Below are 19,925 nucleotides of genomic sequence, written 5' to 3'. Positions count from 1 at the left end.
ATCTTTACTGATTAAACTGGCTTCCTTCCACCCACATGAGCAAGCACAGCTTCAAACAGTGGAAGGAGTCTGATTCTTTAGTCTCTAGTCTACTTAAAGTTGAGTACATTTGCCAAATAATGTAATTTAAATGGTACAAGATCAGATAATACACAAGGTGGGAAAAAGAACTTAAAAATATAAAATTAAGCAATAATAGGGTAAAATAAACCTGGTATTTAAATCTTAATTGCAACGTTTTTAGAAATGTGATTTTTTTTTTTTTTAGTTAAGGTAGATTTATACAATACAAAACATTACCTCCTTCAACAATACATTAAATTTTTACAAAACTCTACTGGAATGTTCACTAACACTGAGCAGAAATCTCTTTCTATGGACTTATTCCCATATTCTCATCTATCAGTGCAGAAAAATCAAGTGTATACACGTGTCTACTATTTCCAAGCAGTTCTCAAATATTTCAAGTGAAAACATGAGTTAATATTTACTGCAAAGTTACCGTGTTGGGGCTGTTTCATGTATTTACATATAAAGGCATATTCAGTATCTCCAACAACAGCTTACTGCTCCTATTGTCTGAATAATGAAGCCAAGGCTCACCAAATGTACACAACTCATGGAACAACTAGGTCTGAACCTTGATCAGCATGGCTCACAGTGTGGGGATTATTTTGTCTATGCCTGCTACACTGTAATTTTCCACACTTTTTGGATATGTGGTGTGATCAACAGAAGCAGAAATACACTAACAGTGTATATAAATACTTAATTCTTTAGTATTTCTGCAAGAAGTTATAAGACCATTAGTTGGACATGGGGGCACACCCTTTCAACCCAGCATTTGGGAGGCCAGGTACCTGTCAAACATGTTCGCTTATTTAATAGCAGACATTTGTTGAGTTCAGAGTCAGCTTAGTTTACATAGTTCAAGGTCACCAAGAGGTACACAGTGAAACTCTGTCTCAAAAATAAAAATTCAAAAGTGGAAAATTATGTGATCATTATTGCATCCATATTATTAACCATTTATAATCAATTATAACTCTAAATATGCTCCAACTTTACCACTGGGACAGGTTCTATGCTAAAATGTAGTAACTGTTTTCAAAGATGAAACTGTCAGAATGCTAACCATCTTCTCCAGAGACTGTGATTATTATACTAAATGATCATACTCTGAGACAGGAAAATAAGGATCACGCTGTTACACTAATGTCAGCCATGGTACTTGTTTTCAAGCACATTTCTGCTAACGATAATCACATCACACTTCCCATTAGCCAGCACTAGTCAAGTACTCTGACTGGATGTCTGTAGTCACGACTCCTCTTGAATTCAGTGCCTGTCCTCAGCTGCCCACTCAGCACATGCATCTGAGTCATGGCTGAATTCACTGTCACCCTTCCACTCCTCCTGAACAAGCTCATGGCCCATAACAACCTTCTCTACCCAGTGGACAGATTCGTTCACAGGAGGTGGGGATTCATATCTGAATATTTTTGCCAACTATAAGAGGAGGGAGGAAAAAGGTAGACTTAGGGAAGTAAGTTTCTAGAACCACAGTGTTCGTTATTATTATTATAGCACTATGTTAACAACAGGAGCTAATACAAAATAAGGGTAGTCAAAGACAGCCATTTCCTAAAACTATCTTTAGAAGCCCACATTTCTTTCCATGGCAATGAAAGGAAGTAACGCTACCCCTGGAACTCCGCATTGCTCACTATCAAAACTACTGATATTTATTTTAATAAGCAATAATGTTTACTATCAGTGTGTAAAACGGCACTTTTTAGATAGGGTTATGATTCTTTAAAAAAAAGAGGGTTTATTTATTTTTTTATATGTATGTGTGTTGGGGGTACCTGCAGAGGCCAGAACGGGGAACCGGGAGTTACCCAGTGTGGATGCTAGGAACCAGGATACACCTTTGTAAGAACAGAAAGCTCTAACTGCTGGGCCATCTCTCCAGCTCATGACTATGATTCTAACAGAGGGGAACAGAGTTCATAAAAATGTAGGGAACTTTAAGAGTACATTAGAACTTTTAAGATAAATTGATGTTTTGCTGTATGTTACTTTAAGCCAGGTATCTGTCAAACATATTAGTTTATTTAATAAACTTTATGTCTAGATTCTAATTTTTTACTTAAGTAACCGGTAAGAAATAAAATCAGACTATTATTCTCAAAAACACTGATAAGTATGTATCATCTCCTTATTCTATATTTGTTCATAAAGACTGATCAGAAAAAGATCTGCAGCACATCATGAGAAAAGAAGCATGATATACACTTCCTAAATGACTCAGTTGGTCAGGGCACTTGCTGGAAAACCAACAACCTGAGCTCAATGCTGAGGACACACATGGAGGAAGGGGAGAATTAACCCTGACTGTCACACAGACGACACTCATTCACAAACAACTATCAAGATAATAATGTCACATAAAAATATTGATGGCTTATAATCATGTCTTTAAGAGAAACATCTCTTGTAGAAAAAAGAATTGGAAGGTAAAATGAGCTATGAATAGTACATTTTCATAGCACATGAGAATGAGTGTTTCCTTTTATAGTTTGTAAAGACTGTCAATATGTGACTATATTGCATACTTCAGAATTTACAAAACTAATTGTTATGTGACATAAAAATTGCAGGGAATGGCACAGAGAAAAAGATGTAGTAATGCACTTTGTACAGCTACCAAAACACGGATGTCTCAAAGATGTTCCGGTGTATTGCTACACTAAACATGTCCGCAGAACAAGATAAAGCGGGATGCCTGGGGAGCACTCTGCTTTCTGTAACTCATGGCAGAATGATGTGACCACAGCTGGGGGAGGGACAGTGGGCTCTTGCCCATTTTTTTTTTTTTTAGTTAACCTTACTTTATTTTATTTTACAATATAATTTAATTCTACATATCAGCCATGGATTCCCTTGCACTCTCCCCTCCCCTTCCCCCCAGCCCATCCTGCATTCCCATCTCCTCCAGGGCAAAGACTCCCCCAAGGATTGAGATCAACTTGGTAGACTCAGTCCAGGCAGGTCCAGTCCCCTCCTCCCAGGCTGAGGCAAGTGATCCTGCATAGGTCCCAGGTTTCAAACAGCCAACTCATGCACTGAGTACAGGACCCGGTCCCACTGCCTGGATGCCTCCCAAACAGATCAAGCCAATCAACTGTCTCACCCATTCAGAGGGCCTGATCCAGTGGGGACCCCTCAGCCATTGGTTCATAGTTCATGTGTTTCCATTTGTTTGGCTATTTGTCCCTGTGCTTTATCCAACCTTGGTCTCAACAATTCTCGCTCATATAAACCCTCCTCTTTCTCACCAAGTGAACTCCCGGAGCTCCACCTGGGGCCTAGCCGTGGATCTCTGCATCCAGTTCCCTCAGTCATTGGATGGGGTTTCTAGCACGACAATTAGGTGTTTGGCCATCCCATCACCAGAGTAGGTCAGTTCGGGCTGTCTCTCAACCATTGCCAGCAGTCTATTGTGGGGGCATCTTTGTGGATTTCAGAAATTGCTCAACATCCCTAATTATCAGGGAAATGCAAATCAAAACAACTCTGAGATACCACCTTACGCCTGTCAGAATGGCTAATATCAAAAACACTGAAGACACCTTATGCTGGAGAGGATGTGGAGCTAGGGGAACTCTCCTCCACTGCTGGTGGGAATACAAGCTTATACAACCACTTTGGAAATCAATATGGCACTTTCTTAAAAAATTGGGAATCAATCTCCCCCAAGATCCAGCTATACCACTCTTGGGCATATACCCAAGGAATGCTCAATCATACCACAAGAGCACTTGCTCAGCTATGTTCATATCAGCATTGTTTGTAATAGCCAGAACATGGAAACAACCTAGATGCCCTTCAACTGAAGAATGGATAAATAAAATGTGGTACATATACACAATGGAATACTACTCAGCAGAGAAAAACAAGGACACCATGAGGTTTGCAGGCAAATGGATGGATCTAGAAAAAATCATCCTGAGTGAGGTAACCCAGACTCAGAAAGACAAACATGGTATATACTCACTCACAGGAGAATACTAGACATGAAACAAGGATGACTTGTCTGCTACTCACATCACCAGGGAGGCTACCTGGAAAACAGGACCCAAAGAAAGACACGGGGATCGCCCAATGACAGAGAAATGGATGAGATCTACATGAACAGCCTGGAAGTGAGTGGGGCTAATGAAGGGCGAGGGTCGAGGGAAAGAGAGCTTGGGGGAGCAGGAGATCCCAGCTGGATCAACAACAGAGAGGAAGAACAAGGAATAGGAGACCATGGTAAATGAAGACCACATGAGAATAGGAAGAAGCAAAGTGCTAGAGAGGCTCTTGCCCATTTTATTTATCCTGAGCTCTGACCAGTACGTAACGCGAGTGCCATCCGTGAACTATGTATGTCACATGACTACATTAGGTCTTTGTCTATAGCACCAGTGTCCACTAAAACCTAAGACGTTTCTTCTTCTACTTACTCTCCCATTGCTGACAATACCAGTTTTGCCAGGTTGTAGTTGAAGCACATCTTGACAGAATAACTGGTGGGTCCGGAAAGTGTTCACTCCAACAGTGTTGTATTTTTTCTCAAAAGCATTCTTATCCATCCCCTAAAGTACAAGTTAAAAATGATGAAACTATTAAAAATAAATAAAAGGATGAAGTAACAAAATATAACTCATCTATATAAATCCCACATTATTAATATTAATAAAATTATGCAAATTATGATTTAAAATATTATTTTCTTATGAAGCAACATTTTAAAAAATAATTTTCTTTTGCTAAATCATTCACAAAACCATTGAATCTTGTTACAAGTATATATAGTTATAAATTATTCATTATTTGACCATTTAAAGGAGATTTGTACATCATTATAATGTTTGAGAACATCAGTTTAACTAAAATTTAACATTAAAGAAATGAAATGTTTATTAAATTCTGAACTCAGTATCTCATAATTGGTGCTCTTAGATAATAGTGTTTAAGATAGAAATACCCCATCTTACCTCAGTGTACAAATCATAGAGGGCCAATTTAATTAACTGTATTTAAACAATGAAATATTGAGCATAATTCTTGGCAAAAAGTATAAAAGTATTCACAGAAAATCAATCTGAGAAAGTTTTTATACAGCTTCATAGTGAGGCACACTTCTCCCGATCAGTACTTCCCACACTTTAAAATATACAGGTCACCTTTGTATGTTCTATTTGAGTACAACTAGGAGGTCTTAGGGTCTGAAGGGTTAACAAGTTGCCATGCATTCCTATGATGATAGAAATTTTCCATTACACCATTCAATACGGTAACCAAGGCCACAGATCATTATTTAGTACTGGAAATATGGTTAGCATGATTGAAAAACAAAATTCAAAATTTAAGTATACATACAATAGCCATACCAAGCTAGTGGCTGCAGTCTTACGGACAGGCTCCATAGGCACTCTCAGGTCACAAACACCCAACTCCTCCATTTCTTCTCTGCCTGCATACTCCCACCATGTTCTAATGGACAGCCATGTAATATTCCCAACTTCTTATACTTATTAATATTTTTCAGTAACAAGGTACTCTAAGTACATAAATTATATTTTTGAAATATGCAACATACACATTCTCACATGCATGCATGCACATGCACATGTGCATACATACAATCATTTCACTGACCATAGTAAGGAATGTTTTAATTTTATCTCCGGAATAAATTGCTTCAGCAGTTTCTTCTTTTGCCAGTTTTCTGAGAAATCTTCTCAAAAGGCTGTTTTTATGTGTAAGAAAAGCTGCCAGAATTCCTCTAGAAATGACTGTGTTCTCTTCATTTATCTTTGATGTAGGATTATAAATGATCCCCAACCGACTATGAACACTTGTTTCCTGAAAAACACATTGACAGTTTAGAAGACCAGCACTTGAGACACCCTGTTACAGCTGAACAGGCTTCTTTTTTTTTTTTTTTTTTTTTTGGTTTTTCGAGACAGGGTTTCTCTGTGTAGCTTTGCGCCTTTCCTGGATCTCGCGCTGTAGCCCAGGCTGGCCTCGAACTCACAGAGATCCGCCTGCCTCTGCCTCCCGAGTGCTGGGATTAAAGGCGTGCGCCACCACTGCCCGGCGAGAACAGGCTTCTTTACCATCAAGTTTGTTGACCTTACCTTATCCCTCTTTTTACTTTTGGACTTTCTATGATGATTATACCGTATGAGTAATTATCACCCCAATAGCCAGAGAGACAATCATTTACTAACTCCATTCACTTCTTTTGTATAAAGATTCTTTGGTAATAAAATATTTGGTCACTTTGTGAGTACATAAAAGAACACATAAAATATACAAACTACAAACGTAGAATTCAGTGACTTCTATGTAAACAGCTATGTAGGTTAAGAAATTGAGCACTGCCAGAAACCCAGACAGACCTCCTCCCATTTTTTCTAAAGCCACCACTCCCGCCATGTATAACAGTAAGTCTCTTCATTTCTAACACTAAACATTTCACCTACTTCAGATTTCATGTAAGTAGGTTAATAGAGCAAGTGATATTCTGTGCTCTCTTACCAGTCAATACAATGAGAGATTCATCACCACTGTTACCATGTGGTTATTTTGGGAGTATACAGAATTTCATGAGATGAATATACTCTTTATCCAGCCTATTGTTGGATAGTTGAGCTTCTTCCAGTTTGGAGCTCTATACCAGGATATACAGATCTTTATTTATTTTTAATTTTTTTAGAACTTTAATATTTGAGCAGCCAAATGATTTACAACATATCTGTACGAGTTGCCACTCATACTAGCAACATATTATTGTTTACTATATTAAAGATCATGAACCTTTTGCATTGTCATGTAAATTTAAATCATCTGTACAGTATGGAAAGATATGGCACCAGGGTTTTATTTTCTTTCCCCCTCATCAATGATATTAAGCATTCATCTCAATGTCAATGGCATTCCCCCCCCCAATTCTTTGCTTTAATTTTAGCCTTTTTAAAAAATTAGATTTTCTTTTCTTTTTTTTTTTTATTGGTTATACACATTTGATGTCTACAGTTGAAGTTCTTTTTGGCTGCAACTGAGACAACATAGTGCAGCTATGTTTGTTCATTTTGTGGCTTGTACTCTATGCTGTGAGTTGACAAAAAGTAATTGACATTTAATTTTAATTTACACTAGTTCAATTTATTAATATTTTAACTGATTGATACTAGGCTTTATTGCCTATTTTAGAAATTGTTTTGAAGTCATAAAGATAATCTTCATAGGAATTTCTTGTTTTGCTTTTATGTTTAAGTCTATTACTCATCATCTGGATTTGACTTGATATATGATGTCAAACATGGAAAGGTAAGGACTATTCTTACCGTCTCACAGGCTAATTTTATCCCAGTGCTAATAAGATGCGCAATGCTCTGTTTCTGGGATACTTATTTCCTTCTGATTTTCCTATTCTTGAGTTAAGAAAAAATTGTTTTCAATTATGTAGGCATTATAAAAGGTCTTGACAATAAGGAACTAATTATTATCTATTTCTCCGTTTTATGAGTATCTTAATTATTCTTGGTCGTTTGAATCTTTGATTATGTTAGCAAATTAGTGTGACATTTTCAAAGAATATGGATGTTCCTATTGGAATTGTAATAAGGCTATATACCAATTATGGCAGAGATGGCATCTTTACAATATTGACCCTCTTTATTAATGACCATAGTATATCCTTCCATTTACTTAGGACATCTGTTTTTTCTCTCAAAAGGTTTATATTAAACTTTGTTACATTGGTTTCTAGTATTTGATATTTTTGATACTAGTATAAATGGTATATTCATTAAAATTTAATTTCATATTTGTTATAATTCTTACAATTATAAAAAGACCTAATAGCAACCTATTAAAACATGAAAGTTAATTCTACTAATTTATATGTCCAGAATATACAAAATTTGACAATTTAAATATTTGAGTGTTTATAGTTTGAGCATTTTTGCATTTATGATCATAAATAAGGATCAGTTATAATCTTCTTCTATAACATCCTTTAAGATCATTAGGTTTGAGGCAATGATAGCTTTATAAGTTTGGATTTATTGCATCCTTTAGTTTTCTGGGAAAAAAATGTGTTCTAGATCAATGCTTGTCCACAAGCATGATGATACGGGACAAGGCTGACTGCAGATCTTTCCCTCTCTCTGCTCTTGCAGCAGAGCACCTGCTGCAGACCCCCTTTGTCCCCTGCTCATCTCCAGTGGGTTACAGGGTCCTCACCTCCTAGCCTCCCTCTCACCGCTCAGTGCTTTATCTCTAAGGAAGAGTGTACACTCACCATGTGCTCTAAGGAAGAGTGTGTACTCACCACGTGCTCTAAGGAAGAGTGTACACTCACCACGTGCTCTAAGGAAGAGTGTGTACTCACCACATGATCTAAGGAAGAGTGTACACTCACCACGTGCTCTAAGGAAGAGTGTGTACTCACCACATGCTCTAAGGAAGAGTGTGTACTCACCATGTGCTCTAAGGAAGAGTGTACATTCACCACGTGCTCTAAGGAAGAGTGTGTACTCACCACATGATCTAAGGAAGAGTGTATACTCACCATGTGCTCTAAGGAAGTGTACTCACCACATGCTCTAAGGAAGAGTGTACACTCACCACGTGCTCTAAGGAAGAGTGTACATTCACCACGTGCTCTAAGGAAGCGTGTGTACTCACCACGTGCTCTAAGGAAGAGTATACACTCATCACGTGATCTAAGGAAGAGTGTACACTCACCACGTGCTCTAAGGAAGAGTGTACACTCACCATGTGCTCTAAGGAAGAGTGTACACTCACCACGTGCTCTAAGGAAGAGTGTGTACTCACCATGTGCTCTAAGGAAGAGTGTATATGTGGTGATATTGTGTTCCCCCAAATATTGCACACCCTAATAAACTTATCTGGGTCAGAGAACAAACAGAACAGCCACTAGATATATAGAGACCAGAAAATGGTGGCACACACACACCTTTAATCTTAGCATTCCAAAGGCAGAGATTCCGCCTGGATCTCTGTAAAGCCACACTTTTAATTGTAGCATTCCGAAGTCAGAGATCTATCTGGATCTCCGTGAGTTCAAAGCCACACTGGAAACAGCCAGGCATGGTGACACACACCTTTAATCCCAGGAAGTGATGGCAGGAAGCAGAAAGGTATTTAAGGTGTGAGGACCAGGAACTAGAGCTGGTTAAGCTTTTAGGCTTTTGAGCAGCACAATTCAGCTGAGAGGCATCCAGTCTGAGGAAACAGGATCAGCTGAGGAATTGGCAAGGTGAGGTAGCTGTGGCTTGTTCTGCTTCTCTGATCTTCCAGCGGTCACCCCAATACCTAGCTCCGGGATTGTTTTTGTTATAAGACTATTTAAGATTCATGCTACAACTCACCATGTGCTCTAATGCATTCAAAAGCAGCTTTCTTCCAGATGGCACATCAAAATCAGCAATAATCCACAGAGTGACTGCAGATATCACAGGATCTGAAATTTTCAAATAGTCAAGTGAAACTTATTTTCTCTAAAATCAAATGAAAAGGAAAATAAATTTTCTAGTTAGAAAACACCACAAAATAACCATCTTAAAGTCATTCAAAAATAGCGTTTTGGCCAGGCAGTGGTGGTGTACTTCTTTAATCCCAGCACTCAGGATGCAGAAGCAGGTGGATCTCTGTGAGTTCGAGCCCAGCCTGGGCTACAGAGTGAGTTCCAGGAAAGGCTCCAAAGCTACAGAGAAACCCTGTCTCAAAAAAAAATAGCTTTTTATACTCTCTCTTTTTCACTATTTGAGTGTTATTACATACATGTCATGTAAATGCATACACACACACACACACACACACACACACACACACACACACACACACGTAGAGTAAAGAAAAAACATTATCTGGGGACAGTCACGAATATTTTCACTAGGAGAGAAAACAGTCTTATGTCTTTCATGGTTCCAGTGTTACAAAGTGAAGCTGCCTTCGGTCTGTGGTTGGTTTGTTTTTTGGGTGTGGGGGCATGGCATTTATTTGTTTACACACGTGAACATTTTTAGTAACTACAGAAAACGGCAACAGTGATTTCTGGCTGTCATCATTTAATCTCTATTTATAGAAAGTGAAAATCTGGAATCCAGAAGAAGAAACCATTTTTTATGTGTGTATGTGGGCATACATTTGTATGGGAATGCACGTATATATGCATGTATAATAGTCAGGGGACAATCTCATGTGTTTCTCAGGTGTAGTTCATTTCTTTTTGAAACAGAGACCCTCTTTCTCTCTCAGGCATTGAAATCACTAATTAGATGAGGCTGATTGGGCAGGGAGCCTCAGGATCTACCTGTCTCTATCTCCCCATTGAGCTGGAATTACTACAAGATGAGACACAATAATGGGTTCTGGGCATACGACCATGGTCTGTATGCTTGCTTTGGGAACTTGATGGACTGAGCTTTCTCTAAGCTCCATTTCAATTCTGATGCCATAGTTAAATGATTATAATTCCACCCAGCATCAGTACATAGCACACAAAATGATACTTCTAGGACTGCCAGTACAACCCACAGAAAAATTGCTTTTTTAGACCAGGTGACTAATTCAAAATGATTATTTAAAAAAAAAAAACAAGGCAATAAAAGATGAATATATTTGAAACTACAGTTATTATCACAGTAAGCACTATTTATCATAAAAATAGCTTCAGAAATAAGAAAGAAAAAATAATGTAATAAAAAAGATGACATTGATTTTCTTGACCCACCCTGTGTTCTTTGGGAGGCTAGGGGTGGGGCTAACCTCTTGCACATACCAGAAGCCACTGTTAGCAGTCAGGTAGTAACAATCTCTTTAAAGAAGGAAGTTAGAAGAACTCTGATTCTGCCTGAACACCAACACTTCCACCATCACAGCTCCTAAGCTGAGAAGTATTTCAAGTGTTAAATCCTCAAAATCACATGACTTCGTATTCATGTTAAATGTAGACATGATAAGATAAATTTCTCAGCTAATAGTCCTTTAATTTGTAAGAGATTTAATGAAACTGAGTACTTTAGGTTAATTTGGCATAATACCCAGAGACCTATGAAATACAACCCAACCTTGTCTTTACTTGACACAGCCAAGGTTCCAACCTGCCACTGCTAGCGTGGAAACACACTATATTATATGATGAACTTCTTATAGGAGGTGAAATTTGGATTCAATCTCCAGAATTTTTAAACCTCATGTGTCTTTTGCTTTAACTCTCTCAGATATAAAATTTATCTTTCACAACCTCGTTCACTACATTGTTAGATCACTCTAATTTTTAGAATACTATCACTTACACATTACAACCCAACCAGTCTTCTACCATCTCACTTTTCTCTACAAGTCTCTGGCCATGCTGGCCAGACAATCAGACCTCTTGGCAAAGCCAGCTTTCTTCTCTCATGTGCACCCTCTCAGCCCTCTACCCTTCTAGTTAATCACCGTTCCTGCCTGTCAGCTCACACTACCTAGAGAAAAGTCACTGTGTCAGCATCTGAGAACAATTCCACACCAGGCAACACATAACCATAGCAAACTCCCAAGATCTAGAGAGGGCAACAGAATCCAAGAAACAGAAAACCCAACTAACAAAGACAAGTCTAAATATCGACACCTAGAATTACAATCATCCCAATCCCAGATGCCCAGACCCCAGGATGAAAACACAGTAACAGCCAGGACAATGTGTCTCCCTCGGGCCCAGCAACCCGACCACAGCAGGCCCCGAGTACTGCAACACAGCTGCAGCACAAGACAAAGACCTTAAGACAGCCTTTATGGTTATGACAGAGGTCCTTAAAGAGGAAGTGGATAAATTCCTTAAAGAAATCCACGAAAACACAAACAAACTGAAAGGAAATGAATAAAACAGCTCAAAACCTCAAAGTGAAAATAGAATCAATAAAGGAAACCCAAACTGTAGGAAATCTGTAAATGAAAAAATTAGGGACTCAAACAGGTACCTTTGGAATTAAGCTTCACCAACAGAATAAAAGAAATGGAAGGGAGAATCTCAGGCATTGAAGACAAGATAAAAGAAATGGATACCTCAGTCAAAGAAAACGTTAAGTTTAAAAAAATCCAAACACAAGCCGGGCGGTGGTGGCGCACGCCTTTAATCCCAGCACTCGGGAGGCAGAGCCAGGCGGATCTCTGTGAGTTTGAGGCCAGCCTGGGCTACCAAGTGAGTCCCAGGTAAAGGCGCAAAGCTACACAGAGAAACCCTGTCTCGAAAAACCAAAAAAAAAAAAAAAATCCAAACACAAAAAATTTAGGAAGTGTAGGATAATATGAAAAGACCAAATCTAAGAATAATAGGAATAGAGGAAGGAGAAGAAACCCAGGCCAAAGGCCCAGAAAATAATTTCAATGAAATCACAGAAGAAAATTTCCCTAACCTAAAGAAGGAGATGCCTATCAGGGTACAAACAGCATACAGAACACCAAAAAGACTGGACCAGAAAAGAAATTCCCCACAACACATAACAGTCAAAATACTAAACATACAAAAGAGCTTTTAATATTGAAAGCTGCAATGGGAAAACACTACATAACATACAGTAAATCCATTAGAACAACACCTAACATCTTAGTGGAGACTCTAAAAGCCAGAGGGCTTTAGATATGCTGCAGAAGCTGAGAGCACATGTCCCAACCAGACTATTCTACACAGAACATTTCTCAATCACAATAGATGGACAAACAAAAGACAGCCATGATAAAACCAAATGTAAGCAACATCTATCTATAAACCCAGCTCTACAGAAGGTGCTAAAAGGAAAATATCAACCTGAATAGGTTAAGAACTCCCAAGAAAACACAAAAAAGGAATAATCTCAGACCAGAAAATCAAAAGAGGGGATAAAGGTCCAACACAACAATAAAATAATAGGAATCAACAAACACTGCTCATTGATAACTTTTGACATCAATGGTCTCAATTCCCCAATCAAAGGACACAGACTATTAAAATGGATGTGAAAACAGGATCCACCTTTATGCTGCATCCAAGAAACACACCTTAACTTCAAGGTTAGACATCATTTTAGGGCAAAGGAATAGATAACATTAATTTAATCAAATGGACAGAATAAGTAAGCCAGTGTAGCCATTTAATATCTGACAAAATAGTCTTCAAACCAAAACTAGTCAGAAGAGATAGGGAAAGTGATTATAAACCCATCAAAGAAAAATCCACCAAGGAGATATTCCAATTCTGATTATCTATGCACCAAACACAAGGGTACCAAACACAAGTTCATAAAAGAAACACTACTACAGATTAAATCACATATTGACCCCCAAACATTGATAGTGGGAGACTTCAATACACCAATATTCAGGTCACCAGACAAAAACTAAACAGAGAAATGCTGGAGAAAGCTGAGCTGATAATCCAAATGGACCTAACAGATATTTACAGAACATTTCACCCAAACACAAAAGAATATACTTTTTTTTTTGCTAGCACCTCATGAACTTACTCCACATACTGGAACATAAAGCAAGTCTTAACAGGTAGAAGACACTGAAGTAACCCCCTGCATCCTATCAGATAACAAAAGATAAAGCTGGACATCAACAACAGAAATGACAAAAGGCGTATAAACTCATGGAAACTCAACAGCTCTCTACGGAATAAAAAATGGGTCAAGACTAAGAAAGAAATGACAGACTGTTTAGAATTGAATGAAAATGAATATATAACATACCCAAACTCATGAGACATAATGAAGGCTATTTTAAGAGGCAAGTTCAAAGCACTAAGTGCCTACATAAAAATATAGGCGAGATCTCATACTAGTAACTTAACACCATACCTGAAAGTTCTATGACAAAAAGAAGAAATCACACCCAAAAGGAGTAGATGGCAAGAAATAATCAAACTCGGAGTTGAAACCAATAAAGTAGGAAAAAACCAAACAATACAAAGAATCAATGAAAAAAAGAGTTGTTCTTTGAGAAAATCAATAAGATTGGCAAATCCTTATCTAAATTAACCAAAAGGCAGAGAGAGAATATCAAAATTAACAAAATCAGAAAAGAGGGACATTGAAGGGACACTAGCCCACTCGAGCATGTGGCTCTAGCAGGCCTTATCCTTCTCCGAAATCCCCTCTTCCTTGATTAAAAAAAAAAAAAAAAAAAACAACTTTAGATTACATCCTGAAAGCTAGCCCCCAAATCCAGTCCCTTATTTGGCCAATCCTCCTCCTGAGGGTGACTACCAAGGTCCAGCTATCAAAGTATTGAAATCCAGGAATCAAAAGCCCCCTTTTGCTCACCTAATTGACATCCCCAATTAAAATTAAACACCTCATCCTAACACAGAGTTTGCCCTTGTACTTTCATAAACTACTACTTTCTTACCGGCTACATCTGTTTCCTGTCTATCCAGAGGCAGTCCTTTGTTCTACAGGCCAACTACTCCCGTCCCCTTTCCCTTGTTCCCTTCCTCTTGTCCCTCATCTTCTGTCTCCTGTCTTTGTCCTTTATTGCTGCCCTTGTGTCTCTGGGGCAAATACATCTCCTTTGTGCTGAGACCTTGGTCTTGGGGGTCCTGAGCCAATACTTTTCCTTTCAGAGATAATAACAGACAGCAAGGAAATCCAGAGAACCATAAGGACATATTTTAAAATCCTGTACTTCACCAAATTGAAAAATCTAACATAAATGGATAATTTTTAAACACATACCAGTTAGCAAAGTTAAATCAAGATCAGATAATCAATTTAAACAGACCTATAATACCCAGTGAAATAGAAGTAGTCATTAAAAGTCTCCCAACTAGCCAGGTGGTGGTGGTGCACACCTTTAATCTTAGCACGTGGGAGGCAGAGGCAGGCAGATCTTTCTGAATTTGAGGCCAGGCTGGTCTACAAAAGTGAGTTCTAGGACAACCAAAGCTGTTACACAGAGAAATCCTGAATCCAAAAGCCAAAACCAAATCAAAACAAACCAAACCAAAACAAACAAACAAAACCAAAAAAGGCTCCCAACTAAAAAAAATCCTAGAATCAGATGGTTTTAACACAGAATTCTTTCAAAGAAGAGTTAATGCCAATAGTTCTCAAATTACTACCTACACATCTAAGAGAAGGCTCATATTCCAAATATATAAAGAACTCAAAAAATTAGATTATCAAGAAAACAAATAACCCAGCTTAAAAATGCAGTACAGATAGATCTAAACTCTGAATGAAAATTCTCAAAAGAGAAAACTCAAATTGCAAGGAAACACTTAAAGAAATGTTCAACATCTTTTTTTTTGGTTTTTCAAGACAGGGTTTCTCTGTGTAGCTTTGTGCCTTTCCTGGATCTCGCGCTGTAGACCAGGCTGGCCTCGAACTTACAGAGATCCACCTGCCTCTGCCTCCTGAGTGCTGGGATTAAAGGCGTGCGCCACCACCGCCCGGCATGTGCGCCACCACCACCCGGCGTTCAACATCTTTAGTAACCTGGGAAATACAAATTGAAACTACTTTGAGATTTCATCTTTCACCTGTCAGCTTGGCCAAGATCAATGAAACATGTCAACAGTCATGCTGGCAAGGATGTGAATACGGAGAACACTCATCCATTCCCAGTGGGAGTGCAAACTTGTACAGCTACTATGGAAGCCAGTGCAGTGGTTCCTCAGGAAGATGGGAAACTATCTACCTCAACAATCAGCAACACAACTTTTGGACGTAAACCTAAAAGATGCTTCATGCTATCACATGGACACTTGCCCAAACATTGCTACTCTATTCATAATGTCTAGAAACTGAAAACCACCTAGATGTCTCTCAGTAGAAGAATAGATAAAGAAAATGTGGTATATTTACACAATGGAATATAACCCCAGCCATTAAAAAAAATAAAATCATGACATCTGCAGGTAAAGGGATGGAACTAGAAAAAAAAAATTACCTGGAGTGAGTCAGCTTGGAACCAGAAAGAGAAATATGGCATGTATTTGCTTCTATGTAGCTATTAGCTGTTAAATCAATGATAACTAAGATGCAATCTGTAGAACTACAGAGGTTAGGTAAGAGACTGGAAGGAGAATTGGATCATTCTAAGAAGGGTAAATAGAACAGACAGTTATGGATGGAAGGAGCAGGATTAGAATGGGAGAATCAAACAGGGAAGGGGAGGGAAGAGGGAGATAAAGGAGGGAAGATGGGGAGAGACAGCTAAGTTTTTATTAAGAAATTTTTTATTCATTTTACATACCAACCACAGATCCCCATCTCTTCTCTCCTTCTGCCCTCTAGCCTTCCCCCTCCAGTCCATCCCCTATTCCCTCTCCAAAAGGTAAGACCTCCCATGGGGAGTCAGGAGAGCCTGGTCCATTCCGTTGAGGCAGGTCTAAGCTCCTTCCCCTGCATCAAGGTGTCCCACCATAAGTAGTGGGCTCAAAAAAGCCAGCTCATGAACCAGGGATAGATCCTGATCCCACTGCCAGGGGCCCCTTAAGCAGACCAAGCTACACAACTGTCTCACTTATGCAGAGGGCCTAGTCTGGTCCCATGGAGGCTCAACAGCTGTTGAAGACAGCTAAAATTAAGGGCCATTTGAGGGGTACTATGGTACCTAATATAGTAGAAGCTTTCATATATATACATACATATATACATATATATGTATGTATATATGTATGTATATATGTATATACATACACACACACATATATGAAGGTGACATAAATGAAATCGCTGAATAATGGGGGAGAAAGAACCCCAGCTAGACATCTCTCATCACCAAATGAAGACTCCCCCTGTGGGACTGGATTATATCTAACGGAGTTGCTGGTCAAAGGGGTTCCATGGGAATCCCCAAACCATCCTGGATATTGGTTGCTCTCCACAAACTCTATTGCTAAAGAAAGCTCAGTGAACATGGAGAGGTCAAGCTGGTGCCTACCTAGAGTCTTTACCTATACTGATGGGTGTTCAGGGTACTAGAAGGTATCTTGCACACTAACAAAGGAGAGATGTCCACACCAACTCAGCTACAAACCCAGTGATCTACAATGATGAGCTGTATACAAGATGCACTAGTAAAATCATGGCACAAAACTTGTGGGGATAACCAACCAATACATGATTGTATTTAAGTCCCTCTCCACGAGCTGAGACCCTTCCTTGACACTGTTCAGGTGGCCAAGAATCTGAGAATAGATGGGTCAGTGATTTAGGGAAAAAAACAAATATTAATGTTCTGTTCAAGAAATGTAGCAACAAAATGACTGCAAATGACATTCTTCTGTTGATATATAAGATACAGCGCCCCCCTCCAGCAGGAAGTAGTAAGAGAAGCTACGCCCAAATTCCCAAATTATATGTAATTTTACTTTGTTAAGGTTAAAACCTTCCTTTTTGAAAAAAAAAAAATGGGGGAAGTGCTGTGGGATGTTCTGTATGGCAAATGTGTTGCTAATTAGTCAATAAATAAAACACTGATTGGCCATTGGCTAGGCAGGAAGAGTAGGCGGGATAAGGAGGAGAATAAAGCTGGGAAGTGGAAGACTGAGTCAGAGAGACACTGCCAGCCGCCATGATGACAAACAGCATGTGAAGATGCCGGTAAGCCACGAGCCATGTGGCAAGGTATAGATTTATAGAAATGGATTAATTTAAGCTGTAAGAACAGTTAGCAAGAAGCCTGCCACGGCCATACAGTTTGTAAGCAATATAAGTCTCTGTGTTTACTTGGTCGGGTCTGAGTGGCTGTGGGACTGGCAGGTGAGAGAGATTTGTCCTGACTGTGGGCCAGGCAGGAAAACTTTAGCAACATTCTTCTATACTCATATATCAGTGTTTTGCTCAGTCATCATCAGAGAAACTTCCTCCTGCAGTATGATGGGAACAAATACAGAGACCCAGAGCCAGACATTAGGCAGAGTGAGAGACCTTGGAATATTCCATCTTAATGGGCTGTCTCCATCAAATCCCTCCTCTCCGGGCTCAGGGGACCCTACAGAAGAGGAGCTGGAAGGATTATAAAAGCCAGAAGGGATGAAGAACTCCAAGGAAATAAGGCCTTTTAAAGACAGCAGAACCAATGCACGTATGAACTCAAAAGACTGAGTCAGCATGCACTAGGCCTACACAGGGGTCCTCATAGTGTCTTAGAGCTGAGAGTGGAAGCAGACATACAAGCCCGAATCCCAAATTCATGAGCTATTTCTAATTGATAACCACTCACATAGAAAAGTTAGCTTCTTCTAATGGAGTCTCATGGAGTATATATACCACTTTTAAGGCTAAGCCCCATGTCCAGCAGTAGATGGCCAACACAAAATGAACTCAATGGTAGTTTTGGAGGTATTTTTTTGCCTCATAATGCTTTGGGCATTTTTCTTCCTTTTCCCCCTTATCCTATAGGTCTTTTGCCTATATATTACAGTTTCAGATTTTGTGTTTTTAGGAGATTCCTGTGCACGCCAATATGTATGTATGTCTCTGAATCTCTATGTGTTTCTTGTGCTTTTTCTTTGTTTTTTTATTTTTTCATGTTTGTTTTGTCCTGTTCAGGTTTGTCTGTTTTTATTTTATATTCTTTTCCTTTTTTCATCTTTTAAAAACTGCCTGTTTGTTTTGTAATGAGAAAGATAAAGAAGGAATGAGGCTGTGAGTGGGTGGGGAAGACCTGGGAGTGTTGGAGGAGGGGAATCATGCTCAGAATCTATTGCATGAAAAATCCATTTCAATTAAAATAAAAAGAGGGGAAACAACACAAAACAAAGAAACCTCAAAGCAGAACAGACAATGCACACCTAAGCTAAGCACATTTTATTCACCTATTTGAACATTCAGCTGAGGCTGGCTGCAGACCTCTCCTTCTAACCTTGAGCCTTGCTTCTAAATGTGCTACTGACTTGGTGTCTCCTTTTCTGGTTGTGATCCCCAACTTCAGCAAGACATCCAGATTTTGTTGAATTATAAAGTAGAAACACTATTATCTATTCTAATATAGAAACTGCATTTTTATTCATGGATTCAGGAATAGCTTTGAATAGGTTGCACTACTTTCTTTAAATGGTAAAAATGGGGTAACACACTTTTTTTAAAAAAGCAAAAGGCCACAAATGAACCCCTGTTACATATATGATTAATGAGGGTAAGAGGGACATTTCTCCAATTCTAATAACATTTCAATTGTAACAAATTATAAACTGACAAATTGAAATCCAAGCCCCTAGTCAAAAAAAGAAATATAATAACATTGGTTATGCAAGTGCCTTTCTAAAGTTATGTTTTTATTACTTTAGGAATAAATTACAGAACAATATGCTCATTACCTTCTTGGGTTAAATACTGCATGCTTTCTGCTATCACAGCACTCTTATCTTGTGAATCCAAGAAAGAGAAAGTAGAGAAATCTTCAATATCAGCAGTTACTGAAACAACAAATGTTTTATAACAAATTACTGAAACATTCATCACAACATGCATTTGTAGGACAGTATAAGAATGGTTATTTACCTGATGAAGATATTAAATTAAGGTACTGTGGTTCAGTGTGCAAAATCAAAGAATTTAAACGGGGTACAACATTATTCTTATTCATCAGGAAATCAATTGCATTGATTTCATCATTTAATGTGCCCTAAAATAGAAAAGTATCACTTTATTAATATGGACAATTTATATGTACACTGTTGTTATGTAATTCATGTAAATATACTTAATTTAAAATAAATTTTAAGAGCATATAATTTAGGGTTACTATAATAAGCTTTCTTATAAAATTATAAATAACTAATTGATTTTTCATGTACCTATATATCTGATAAATTTAATTTTTAATTATTAAATGATCAGGATGAAAATTTTTGTACAACTTATTAA

General features: G+C 38.4%; 1 protein-coding gene across 2 annotated transcripts in view; it reads right to left on the bottom strand.

The window, feature by feature from the left end:
* The window catches only part of Uggt2 (UDP-glucose glycoprotein glucosyltransferase 2), a 140,058-nt gene that overhangs the window by 71,415 nt on the left and 48,718 nt on the right, over window positions 1-19,925 (bottom strand). For both annotated transcript variants that reach the window (XR_008216919.1, XM_052732466.1), the window contains exons 18-22: window positions 19,560-19,683; window positions 19,376-19,474; window positions 9,456-9,547; window positions 5,710-5,916; window positions 4,512-4,643 (exon numbers count right to left, since the gene is read on the bottom strand). Coding sequence is in view for 1 of the 2 variants with exons in the window: in XM_052732466.1 (XP_052588426.1) it covers window positions 4,512-4,643; window positions 5,710-5,916; window positions 9,456-9,547; window positions 19,376-19,474; window positions 19,560-19,683 (654 nt within the window). In the remaining variant the exon portion in view is untranslated. The remainder of the gene's footprint in view (window positions 1-4,511; window positions 4,644-5,709; window positions 5,917-9,455; window positions 9,548-19,375; window positions 19,475-19,559; window positions 19,684-19,925) is intronic.

Source organism: Peromyscus californicus, unplaced genomic scaffold (genome assembly GCF_007827085.1).
Source record: "Peromyscus californicus insignis strain IS unplaced genomic scaffold, ASM782708v3 Scaffold_12__1_contigs__length_115047231, whole genome shotgun sequence".
Lineage (NCBI taxonomy): Eukaryota > Metazoa > Chordata > Mammalia > Rodentia > Cricetidae > Peromyscus > Peromyscus californicus.
Note: the sequence above shows the minus strand (reverse complement) of the source record. Positions and strands in the feature narration are given on the sequence as shown.